The following is a 12777-nucleotide window of genomic DNA, read 5'->3' as shown; positions in this document are numbered from 1 at the left end:
CAGACCAGCAGGTGACGTCAAGGCCTAAGGCAGGTATTGGGCCCTAGCGCAGCAAGCTCTCATCCAGCCTTTAGGCTTGGCCGCCTGCTGTGGCCACAGGAGGAAAATGGGCCCAGATGATGCAGAACTTGTGAGAAGCCAGAAGTTGAGATACTTACATTAAATCTCATTTTTACTTTAAGGGCAAAACAGAATGTCTGTGGGCTGGATGCAGACCTTAGGACTTGGTCTGTCCCTTGGTCCTGAGAAGGGACTCGGCTTCTTCTGATAGACGTGTGTGTTCCTCTAGGTGCGCGGGGTCAGCAGTACAGTCCCCCAGCCCTACGACTGTGACTGACCACCACTGTTTCTTGGTCCTAGGCCCCCGGCTGCCCCGAGTACAGCATCCTCTCCTTCATGGGCGCGTTCCACGGGAGGACCATGGGTAAGGAGGGACCGGTGTGATCCCCGGTAGCAGTTAGAGTACGAGTAACAGTGGCAACCGCAGTGACGGTCACCTTAGGTCCCACCTTGGGCGTTTTCACACGTAGTGTCTCACTGACTCCACACCGTCCTCTGCAGGGGGGGGGTTGTTATTCCCACTTTGCAGACGTGGAAGTCGAGGCTCGGCAAGGAAGGAACATGGCCAAGGGCAGCCAGTGGCACGGCCAGCATTCAAACCCTGGCTCCGTGCCTTCGAAATCTGCTCAGTCTGCAATGAACCAGAAAGCAGAGTGCGTGCACGTGACGCACACGCACACAGGTTCTGCTTCAGCATCAGGGCGTCACAGGAACTCCAGGCGGCAGGCCTCCCTGGGCGTTGGGAGACGTGGCCTGAATTGCCCATGATCTCCTTTTCAAAGACTGTTCCTCCTACTTCCCCAAGCCCAACCGCCTTCTGTTTTGCTGGCCTAGGATGCTTAGCGACCACGCACTCCAAAGCTATCCACAAGATCGACATCCCTTCCTTTGACTGGCCCATTGCACCGTTCCCACGGCTAAAATACCCTCTGGAAGAGTTTGTGAAAGAGAACCAGCAGGAAGAAGCCCGCTGTCTGGAAGAGGTAACACTGCTCCGTCTCCTTACCCCGGGCGGAGAGGAGCAGAGTTTGGGACCTGCGTGGTGGTCCCTGGGAGGGACGTAGGGACAGAGAGGCCTCGTGTTCCACATGTTCTGCACCAGGAAAAGTAACGGACACCTTGATTTTGCCTCCTGGCATCCATCACCCCATTTCTGGTCCTGATTTCTGTATCTCTTAAGTTTCTTTGGGGGCAAGCTTCGCTGACTCCAGAACAAGAGGGACTTTATGAGAATATGGGGCAGCCCATAGAAAGAGTGGACACCTAGGACCCTGTCATCCACCGCTTTCAGCCTTCTCCCAAGTCCTAGGGCTGCTCTGGGGTTGCAGCGGGGGCAGGGGAGGGACTGAGGACGGGCAGCCCCCTGTTGCCGCGCCTCCGCCACACCCAGCAGCCCTCCTTCGATCTGTTCCACATACTGGGCTTCCATGTTAGACTCTGGAAGGAGTCTTTGCTGGGGAAAAGACACTGGAAACTTCTTCAGGCTTGGAATCTGAGCTCCAGTGAGGCTGGTTTGAGGCTGGTTTGCCTCTTAGACATGTCATCCTTTTTGATCAGTTAATAATTAACATGGACTGCGTGTGAACAAGGTGCCAGGTGCTGGGTACTTAGTGGCAAAGACAAGAGACGAGAATGGAGTCCAGTACAGCCCCGTCCAATAGAAATATTTAGCTACATGTGTAATGGAAGTTTTTCTAGAAATCACCGTTTTTTTAAACAAATATACATCTGAGATTCTGCGCAGAAAGGATTCTTCTACCAGTAATAATATCACACTAACGATACAGTAGTGATAGTATGTACTTGAGTGACGGCAGCAACCGCTTCCCATACGCCAGACCCGATGCTGGGTGGTCTCATTCAGTCCCTCTGTGGCCCGAGTCCTTAGTTTCTCCCCCGCAGGTGCTATAGCACCAGACCCAAGTAGGACACATTCCCACCCACACAAGCGGCCCCAAAAGGATGCCACAGTCTTCACCAGAAGTGCACGTGAACACGTGTTCTGGCGTCACTTCGGGGTGGGGGTGGACCACCTGCCCAGCCGTGGACGCTGCCCTACTAGGGCTTCCGCCAACCACTGTTACTTGCCCCCGGGAATGCAGGTGGAGGATCTGATTGTGAAATATCGGAAAAAGAAGAAGACGGTGGCCGGGATCATCGTGGAGCCCATCCAGTCTGAGGGTGGAGACAACCACGCGTCTGATGACTTCTTCCGGAAGCTGAGAGACATCTCCAGGAAGGTCAGTGCATGGGGCTGGGGCTGGTCGGGGCCATGGACCCTCTCCAGCTGGTTTTCCGGAGCAAAGGGTCAGCTCTGGGGTCCTCGCACGTGTCCAGATGGTCAGAGGCTGCCCAGTGGCCTCACAGATAGAGGCGTTGGAGGCAGGGGCAAGGTCGGGAGTTTCTCCCTCAAATCTCACTGCAGAACCAGTCTCCACCCTGCCATGTTAGTCAGGGACTTTCCCAATCCAGGGACGCCTGGGAAGGCCTCAGCCGCCTCCTTTTCTCTCTACAGACCCCACCTCATCTTTCAGCCCAGTGTGGTCCACACTCAACAGATGCAAAATGAGCAGACTCTAGGCTAGTATCACGTGTTTACTTTAATATCTCGTGCATGTGCAACTGGCACATCCCACCAGTGAGACAGGAGCTGCTCTAAACACAAATACTCAGTAACTAGCAGTCAGGGTGGTGAGTCAAACTGGCAGACAGGACAGCTGGAGCCTGGGGGGCAGGTCTGGGCCTCTCTGCTGGGACTGCCGGCCCGCAGAGGGAGGCCGCTTACTTGCTCGGGGCCTGAAGCCAAATGCAACGTCGCTGTGCATGGGTTCAGGGCGTACTCGATGTTACAATCCTGTTCCATCTCAGCAGTCTGAGGACAGATTCAGGTCCAGCTCCGACGGAGCTGCTGTGCAAGGCCCAGGAGCAGGGGCCTGATTCACAGACCAGAAGGTCATGCGTCTCTGGCTGGATGCTGGTCGACAGTGGTGGGTGTTGATTTGCTCCTTCTCTCCCTTCTCGGCCAGCATGGCTGTGCCTTCTTGGTGGACGAGGTCCAGACAGGAGGGGGCTGCACCGGCAAGTTCTGGGCCCACGAGCACTGGGGCTTGGCCGACCCCGCGGACGTGATGACCTTCAGCAAGAAGATGATGACCGGGGGCTTCTTCCACAAAGAGGAGTTCAGGCCCAATGCTGTGAGTAGCCGCCCGCCCTCTCCTGGCTCACCACCACTCCTTTCTCCAAACCCAGAGCTGAGTGGACCCCCACCAGGTCACATAGGGCCCCTGACACCCACTTCTTACCAATGTAATGAGCCAGTGGTTATGATCACCCAGATCTGTTCAGGGCAACTTCCTCGCAGCCCACTGTCAGGCTCCTGATTTCCGTGTGCCCATACGATAATGTTGTTAAGAGCTGCTGCTGTGAACTGAGCATCGGCTCTGTGCCTGGCCCAGTTCTAAGTACTTCTCATGTCCTTTTAATCCTTACAACAATCTAACCAAGTAGGTGTTATTTTTCTCTCCCATTTTACCAATGAAGAATCAGGCACGGAGAGGTTTTAAGTAAGTTGTCCAAGGTCACACAGCCTGTTAAGTGACAAAGCCAGGATTCAAACGAGGAGCCCATGCTCTAAACCACTACACTGTACTTCGAGATTTACAGAGCGGTTCTCATACACACACATACACACACACAGTTATCAGGGGCCCGGGATCTTTTCTTCCACCATTCCTGTATGTGCTTTCCACCCTCAAGATTGCCTCATGATCCAAAATCACTGCTGGAGCTCCAGCCATCACATATCAATTCCAGACAGTAGGAAGGAAAAAGGAGGGAAGGACGAAGTGGCTCCCTTCTTGTCTTTATAAAGCAGCCTTCCCAGAAATCCCACATTTCTATTTCTAATACTTTGACTAAGATCCGGTCCACATGTCCACTCCTGTCTGCGAGGGACGCTGGGAAGTGTGTTTTAGTTGGCTGCACTGACACCTGAATAATTCATGGAGGAATAAATCGGTGGTCATTGTGAGTCAGACTCACAGTTTGAGTCTGCTCAGGCCACGGGCGGCTGGACCCTCCAGCTCTGGGCAGAAGGGCTCTTTGTGACCATTAGCTGGGGAGGGTTAGCTGACCTCCAGCCTCTGCCTGCTGGGTGTGCTCCACTCAACTCTGCCACCTATATTTTCTGGGTCAAATCACCTAACCTCTCAGAACCTTGGCTCCTCTTCTATAAAATGAGGATTATAGTAGTTAAGGGCCAACTATCGTGGTTGCACCAGGACCGAGGCATTGTCCAGGGCATGGGCCGACTTGGTCTCCCTAACGGTAGCACCTAGCTAGAGGGTTGTTGTTTCAGGAAGAATTCAGTGAGATGATGTGCGTTACCCTCCCTGGCCTTGGTAGATGCTCGCTGGGCTAGTTTCTCTCCTCCTAAGGAGGGACAAATGTGTCTGAGGGAAGCGGGCCCCTCCAGGGTGTGCCTGTGCGTGAACCCTTGGCGACACCCTGTGCCTCGTTCCAGCCGTACCGGATCTTTAACACCTGGCTGGGGGACCCATCCAAGAACCTGCTGCTGGCCGAGGTCATCAACATCATCAAGCGGGAGGACCTGCTGAACAACGCAGCGCATGCTGGGAAGGCCCTGCTGACGGGGCTGCTGGACCTCCAGGTACCCCTCCCAGACCCCCACCCGTGGCTCCCCACCGTCCCCACCATCCACCTGCCAGCATGGTATTGTACCTGCTCTCCCGTGCTGTTTCTGTAGGGCCCATCCCTCCCCCACTCCCAGCCCCTGGCTCTCTTAAGTTCAGGCATCTGTCCTCTGAGAAGCCTCGCAAACGCCCCACTTACATTCCCTCGACTTGTCACCTTGGCCCTTGTCGCTCCTGTCCTCTTACACGTACCACTCCCAGCAGCGCTGTCCAACGGGACAAGACCCAGAAGCAACTTTAAACGTTCTAATAGCAGACCGACAGTAAAAAGGAAGGACGCAAAGTTAGTAATAATGTATTTTACATAACTCATTACATCCATACAATGATTTCAGCCTGCCGTCAATACAGAAAATAGTCACTGCTGGATTTCGTATTCTTCACTAAGACTTGGAAACCCAGCCCGGACCTTACACGGACAGCACGGCTCCAGTAGCACTTGCCACATCTCAGGCCACGCGTGGCTGCCGCGTGGGACAGCACAGCTCTGTTATTACCGCGTGTCTTTGTTATGTGGTGCTCTCTGCCCAACACCCTCCCCTCACCCAACACAGGACTCGCCCAGACGGGGCGGGCCGGCGGGAGCACACCCAGCAGGCTGAGGCTGGAGGTCGGCTGACCCTCCCCAGCTGATGGTCACAAAGAGCCCTTCTGCCCGGAGCTGGAGGGTCCAGCCGCCCGTGGCCTGAGCAGAACCACCAAGGGCGATGGCAGGGGTGGTGGGGAAGGGGGGTCAGTCAGTAGTTGTAACAGCCTGTTTATTGAGCGCCTGCTGCATGCCCGGCCTGGAACAGGGGCTCTTAGTCGCCCGTGGGGTGAAGTCCAGCAGGGATACGTGAGTGTAGCCACTGTTACTATCCCAGTTTTACAGATGAGGGAACTGAGGCATGGAGGGGTCATTAGCTTGTTCAAAGTGACACAGCTTCCATATGGCACCCAATCCACCAACTGGAACCTGATTCTGGTGGACTTCAAAATCCATGTTCTGGGGGGTCCCCGGGTGGCCCAGACGCTGAAGGGGTAAAGTGAGACCCTCCAGCCAGTCAGCATGTGCACGAAAGAACAGAGGAAGTACTGCAGTCACTTCCAAGCCTCAGTTTCCCCATCTGTGGAGATCGTATGGTCTCCTCTGCTGGTGGAGTGAGGATTCAAGACCATGCATGTAAGTGCCTGGCACACATATGGGCCCAGTTATTACCACCAGAATGTGGCTTTATCTCCACTTCCCACCAGTGAGATGACACTTGCCCCTTGGCTCTTCCCCCAGTGCCCTGAGATTATGTTTTTTAAGATTTATTTATTTGAGAGAGAGAGAGCAGGGAGAGGGGCAGAGGGAGAATCGATCCCACGACCCTAAGATCATGACCTGAGCTCAGACCAAGAGTCGGATGCTTAACTGACAGAGCCACCAGGCGCCCCTGCCCTGAGATTATTTGGGGTCACGCAGGCCCTGTCGATTATCCTTCCTTCACATGAACAACAGAGTGGGGAAGAACAAAGATCTTCTACGCCGACTGACTGCAGTAGCTTCCTCGGGCTGCTGGAACAAACGGCCACAAGCTGGGTGGTTTAAAACAAGAATTGGTTCTCTTACCATTCTGGAGACCAGAAGTCTGAAATCGAGACAGCAGCATACGTAGGGATTCTTTCTGGAAGCGCGTAAGGAGATTCCACCCCACACCTCTCCCGGCTTCTGGTGGCAGCCAGCAATCCTGGGTGTCCTCTGGCTTGTGGGTATGCATTCTGGCCTCTGCCCCCAGTGTTCCCATGTGCCCGCGTCTCTGTCCAGATCTCCCTCATGTAAGGATGCCAATCCTTGGAGTTAGGGCCACCCTAATCCAGTGTGACCTCCCCTTAACCTAACTAATTGCATCGGCAAAGACTCTACTTCAAAGTAAGATCACATTCACAGGTTCCAGATGGACGTAAATTTGGGGAGGGGAGCACTGTTCAACCCAGTACCCAGTCACAGAGCCTAGAGTGAGGATGAGCGTCCTCTCCTCAGATTCACAGGTTTTCTAGAAGCGCTGACAGAGATGGCTAACATCCTCTGAGCACCTGCCAAGTGCTAAGCCCTGCGCCTGACATAGAAATCTGGGTCACTAAATTCCCACCACAGCGTGTGGGGGGCAAGAGCATTTGCATCCTTGGGTTTACGGAAGAGGAAACTGAGGCACGGGCCACTTCTGCGACTGGCCCCAGGGTGCATCAGGAGAAAGACACAGAGCAGGTTCTGGACTCAGGACTGGATGTGTACAGAGCCAGAGCCCGTAACCCCACAGCCGTTGTGCCGGACGTGCAGAGGCCCGAAGGCCAGACCCTGGGGGGCACGTGAGGAGCTGCTCACAGCCCGGCTGCTGCCTGGGTGACGGGCTTTGATGCAGCCTTTTCCCCCCACTGCAGGCCCGGTACCCCCAGTTCATCAGCAGAGTGAGAGGACGAGGCACCTTTTGCTCCTTCGACACTCCTGATGAAACCATACGGAATAAACTCATTTTAATAGCCAGAAACAAAGGTAAGTGAACAGGACTGGAAGCTGAGCCACATCAGGGACCCAGGTCACCTGGGGAGGGTGCACCGCGGGGCGCAGGGAGGCAGGGGATTTGTGGGGCTGAAAACAGTCTGAGTGCTCTTTCTCAAAAGAAGGGGAAGTGGCCAGCAGACTTCCTTATTCATTCACTTGATAGATATTCACTGAGGTGGTGAGTTGCACTAACAGAGGAGAGAACTGAGATGATGAAGGAACAAGACCATTGGGGCCCTTCCTTCAAGGAGCTCAGGGTCTAGCAGGAAGGACCATGTGAGATGGCGTTTCATAAACCATAGGTTGTAGTTCTGCATCCTAGGAAGAAGGAAAGGAGGCTAAGGATGGAATAGCGGGGGGGTGAGGGGGGAGGAGTGTGAAGACCAGGAAATCAGGGGAGGCTTCCTTGAGGAAGAGGCATTTTACCTTAGGTCTAGCCAGGTGAGCCAGGGCTGGCCAGGTGAAGATGAGGAAGGGCATTCGGGCAGAGGGAGGCACGTGTGCAATTACCTGAGGCAGGATGGAGCCCACAGAGGCAGAGAAGCATCTGGAACGGAGTGTGGGGAGGGGCTGCCAGGCGCATGTCACATGGGCCTGTGGAGCCCGTTCAAGAGTCCCAGCTTCTTCCTGAGCTATGGGAAGCCACGGGAGAGGCTCAGGGGGGTCAAAGTGTGCGATCAGAGGGCCTGAGATGGGTCAAGCAAGACTCAGCCCCTTCACTGCTCCATCTCAGAATTCCCGAGGAGCAGGGGTAACTCATCTCCTCTGTAATGAGAAAGCTGTTTCGGGGGTGCTACGAGACCTTGACCAGAACACCCAGCCAGTCAGTGTGCAAGACACCCTTTAAAATCAGCAGGCCCGACCACCCCTGGTGACAGCTGTGCCCCTTGCACCTGCTGCCGGCTGCCCGCACTGCATCACCTCCGTTTGCTTCTTTCCTTCCTGACCCCACCATGAGTTTCTGGAAGGCAGGTCTCAGTGGGCCTGGTTCAGGGGCAGCAGAGCAGGCATTCGAGGTGGGAGGGAGGGAAGGAGAGAACGGCCGGCGGGGTGGGTGGAAGGACAGACGGAAGCTGGACGGAAGGAAGATGTGCAGCCCCCGGCTGGCGCCCAGGCCGCTGACCACACCCCCCGCCTCTGCTTTCAGGCGTGGTGTTGGGAGGCTGCGGGGACAGATCCATTCGGTTCCGCCCCACTCTGGTCTTCAGGGATCACCACGCGCACCTGTTCCTCAATATTTTCAGCGACATCTTAGCAGACTTCAAGTAAAGAAGCCATTTCCACTACACTCTGAGAAAGCCCCGATCTCAACTGTTGTCAAATTGATTAGTTTGCCTAATTCATGTTTTCACTTAAAGTATCAGAGGCGAATGCGTAAACTGAAGGGTTCTTTGTGGGGAGGGGGTGTTTGTGATGGCTTTAGGGGGGTGGGGACAGGCGGGAAGGGCTGGTTTTGATTTTCCTCCCTGCAGAGCCAATGACGCACATGGGTCTAAGCCCAGAAAGTCTGCGTGAGCCCTGGACATCGTCTCAGCAGGGCCATGAGGGTCCTGGCCATATATGTGCCCACCTTGACCCCAACAGTGTCTTTGGAAGCCAGGAAGGGAATACAGCTGCTCCCGGGATGGGGGCTGGGACTTCTGGGTTCCAGTCCCTCTCAAGTGCCATACTGAGTGATTGACCATGCGGGCTCCCCACATGGTCGCCCCCTCCCGCCCGGCTCTGGAGCTCTGAGAAGGTCCCATGCATAGTTCAGCAAAGGACAGGACAAATCACACAAGGGCAGGACAGTAGGAACATCAGGCTGGAGCTTGCAGTGTGGGAAGGGGTCCTGTGGCCTCCTGATGACTCGGGCCGCTCCACTCAGTGCATCTGGGGATCCTCTGAACTGTGAATTCCATCCTTGATGGGGCTTGGCCTTGGCCTTGGAGAATCTCTGGGTGGCAGCTCTGGCACTTCTTACTCGCCACTCTCCATTCCCCCAACTCTGTCCCCTCTGTTAAATGTCATCCCAGTCCTCGGAGGTGGGGGGGACTGCAGCCTGGGCATCCACGGGACACACAGGAGCCAAAAGGGCAGAGGCACAAGCCAGTCAACCGGGAGCGGAAGCCCAGGCCCTGGGGCAGCAGAGCCACCTCCTCTTGTCTCCCCGGGCATCAGGGGTCTGACCCGTGGACCCCTCACCCCGGGGGCCTCCGCTCCACTCCTGAGCAGGCCTCACTGGATGGCAGAGCTGTGCGAAGCTGTCCAACACGGGCAACCAGTTGCTGAACTAGATTTCTTGAGGGAAGCACCGTGAACTCAAGGCACCAGAGCACCATGCAGAAAAGATTGCCTGTTGGTTCAAGGTGGTTTCCTTGTACTTGCCGCTCCAGATTACAGGTTTTCCTGATGGAGAGCAGGATGTAACTTACCAGGCAGATGAGTTAAATGCTTAGTTGGACGGTGGTGGAGGCCAAGGGGCCTCTTCTGGAGGTGAGACATTCTTGGAACCGACTGGACTTCCGATGTCCTACAAAGAGCCTCTGGTTGTCGCCCAGCAGTGGAGTGGTGTTTAGTGGGCAGACTCGGGAGGCCCCGCTGTAACCCCTGCCCCGAGGGAAACGCTCTGCCTCCCCCTGCCGGCTCGGCTGTCTCGGGAGATGGACACACCAGGGTTTTCAGTCCAGCACTTTGCTCTTCTAATAACTTAATCATCCAAACACCTCAAGCTGGTGGTAGTGGTTTCTTTTTCTTTTCTGCTTCCACTGTTCCAAGGGGTCCTCAACCTACGTTTGTAGAGAAGGAAAGGCACTAGCATGTCTGACAGACGCGGTCAGATCCGTGGACTCTGGCGCACGCCGCATCTCGTGGTCCGTGCAAACGGTTGCTCTTCAGAAGGACTGTGTCAGTGTGAGGCTGTTTGCTCTGCCAGCTGAACGGAGGTGTCTGCCCCCCTCTCTGTGCCGGGTACCACTCGCTCGGATGGTCATCTCTCTATTCTGTCATTCCTTCATGGAACTTTCGCTAAGTCCCTCCCCTGTCCCAGGCCCAGCGCTAAGCACTAGGAATACAACATGGTCCCTGCTGTCCAGGGACTCCCATCTCATTGGGGACCACAGACTCTTCAACCAGCAATCCAAGCCAAGTGGCAAGTGCTGTGACAGATGTATGGGAACGTCGGGAAATCAGAGGGAGTGCCAGGCAGGCTCAGGAGGTTTCGGGGAGAAAGTAACATTTGAGCAGGGTTTGGTAGAATGAGCAAGAGTTCTCCAAGCAGACAAGGCAAGGAGGAGTGTCACACAAAAGGGGACAGCACGTTCAAGGCACATCAGTTCACAGACTCACACCTTCCACTGGGGATCCAGGTTCCACAGGCAATATCCCAAGATTAAGGCCTTATTTAACAAACAAATCAGATGCGAACCAAACCATAATTCATTTATTGGCATAAGTATGCTTTCTCTGGAGAACTTCAGCATTGGGTGCAAACATGCGGTAAGGTCCCGGAGTCCAAAAGGTTTTCAAGCCAGGGCGCAACTAGAAACTCAGCTCTCTTCGGTGGAGAGAGTGGCTATAAATATTTTGTTCTCTCCCACGGGGCAATCATAGAGAAACGAATCATTTTACCTGGAAAGTCATTTCCAGACTTATTTACTCCTTACCAAGGGAAGTTACTTCTCATGAAACTTTTTAAGCCATTTTTCAACACGCTCTTGTTGGCTCAGGGCATCACATGAGTTCCTGAGGCATCCTCTTTTGGGGGTGGGGGTATAGCTGGAAGAATCTGAAGGAAAAGACTCTCGGCAGGGCTCACAATTGTAGGGAGAGAGGTGAGTAAAAACGGGGAGCCCAGCTGACAGGTGGCTGACTAGGGTGGGGCCCGTGGAGTGCTTCTGTGGCCGACGGTCTGGGAATGAATCCATCGCTCATCAGTGCCATAGACTTTAGTAACTATCTCTAGCAAGTCTTGTCACTTTTACAGAAAACAAGGTCCTGTAATAGCAAGTCTTAGCACATCCTCACTTTTATTATAAATGGGTGTTTTTTTTATAATTTTTACTGACACTCAGTAACCATGCAAAAGTGTGCAGAACATTAATATACCTGTGTATCTATACCTATCTCTATACATACACACACACACACACACACACATATATATATATACACATACGTATATCAGCTCATGGTAGAGAACCATAGCTAGGGAGCTCCGCCGACTTACGCATTCACAGTGATCTTGTTTACAGTATTCTGTTGACAGTGCCAATAAATGATAAGGAAATTAACATGTCACAATGTAACTGATGACCATATGCACAATTCCGTGAATTAAATCTGTTTCCTGTTGTTAATCAGTATTCTTAATTAAAAAAAAATTTATAATGGAAACATCAGCATGAACGTGGCCTTTTTGGGGTTGGAAAGTTTTGTTAAGTCATTGTCTGACAAGTACATGTTAAGCACCAATTACATACCGCTTAGAGAGGCCTTGGGGGATTCCTCTGGCTGCATAAGTCTGCCTTGGGCTCAGGAAGCACCGTGAGGCCATTAACCTCACCAAAGCTCATCGAGGACTCACCATGTGACAGGGGCACAGGGGTGGACAAAGCGTGGTCCTTACACTCAGGTCATCTTCCGGCAGGGCAGAGGTCATAGCAAGCCACAGTGTAGGGACCGGAATACAGGCAGACCCTGGCTGCTGTAGAGGCACAAAGGGCAGGTCCCAAAGTTGGAGTAGAAGTTAGGTCCCTGAGTTCCATCTTCAAGGTCGAGTCGGAACTGCTGCAGTGACTCTGAGGAGGGACGGAAGGCAGTCCAGGCCGAGAGCAAAGCTAACTGGAGGCACGACGGCAGGGTGAGGGCAGGCATTCTGTGGTGCGATCAGGGAGAGGACCACAGGAGCCAGAGACCGGACCAAAGAAACAGGCAGGGCTCGGCTGCAGAGGGCCTCCCCCGCCCTGCTCAGAGGCACGGCATTTCCACACTGTGGCTCAGGCGCCGCAGGTTGGGAGCAGGGGGGTCACCCACCGTGCTGAGCGCTCCTGGAAAGGATGGGGAGACCGAGAGACCAGTCAGGAATCTTGTACAGTCAGGGCAACTTGGCGGCCCGACCTGGACCGGGGCTCGTGGGCTCCTGCCTTACCAACGCTCCCAGCTGTGTCAGCGACCCTGTAAAACTAGGCAAGGCGTGGGTCCCATCGTTTTCCAGGCTTCCTCCACTTTGGACACGCAGCATGTCTATAAGAGAATTCTCTTGGAAAATAAGATTTACCTTTAAACATGTTTTTAAAATAATCACATATAGTGGGGCACCTGGGTGGCTCAGTCGTTAAGCATCTGCCTTCGGCTCAGGTCACGATCCCAGGGTCCTGGGATCACACCCCGCATCGGGCTCCCTGCTCAGTGGGGAGCCTGCTTCTCCCTCTCCCTCTGCCTGTCGCTCCCCCTGCTTGTGCTCTCTCTGTCAAATAAATAAAATCTTTTTAAAAATCATAA

General features: G+C 54.2%; 1 protein-coding gene across 2 annotated transcripts in view; it reads left to right on the top strand.

The window, feature by feature from the left end:
- ABAT (4-aminobutyrate aminotransferase) overlaps positions 1 to 12777 on the top strand; it is an 84625-nt gene extending 71848 nt beyond the window's left edge. For both annotated transcript variants that reach the window (XM_081820060.1, XM_081820061.1), the window contains exons 10-16: positions 361 to 424; positions 895 to 1043; positions 2163 to 2300; positions 3087 to 3254; positions 4583 to 4729; positions 7176 to 7287; positions 8444 to 12777. In XM_081820060.1, coding sequence (XP_081676186.1) covers positions 361 to 424; positions 895 to 1043; positions 2163 to 2300; positions 3087 to 3254; positions 4583 to 4729; positions 7176 to 7287; positions 8444 to 8565 — 900 coding nt within the window. In that variant the 3' untranslated portion in view covers positions 8566 to 12777. The remainder of the gene's footprint in view (positions 1 to 360; positions 425 to 894; positions 1044 to 2162; positions 2301 to 3086; positions 3255 to 4582; positions 4730 to 7175; positions 7288 to 8443) is intronic.

Source organism: Leptonychotes weddellii, chromosome 5 (assembly GCF_054177405.1).
Source record: "Leptonychotes weddellii isolate Sample4059 chromosome 5, ASM5417740v2, whole genome shotgun sequence".
NCBI classification, from domain to species: domain Eukaryota; kingdom Metazoa; phylum Chordata; class Mammalia; order Carnivora; family Phocidae; genus Leptonychotes; species Leptonychotes weddellii.
Note: the sequence above shows the minus strand (reverse complement) of the source record. Positions and strands in the feature narration are given on the sequence as shown.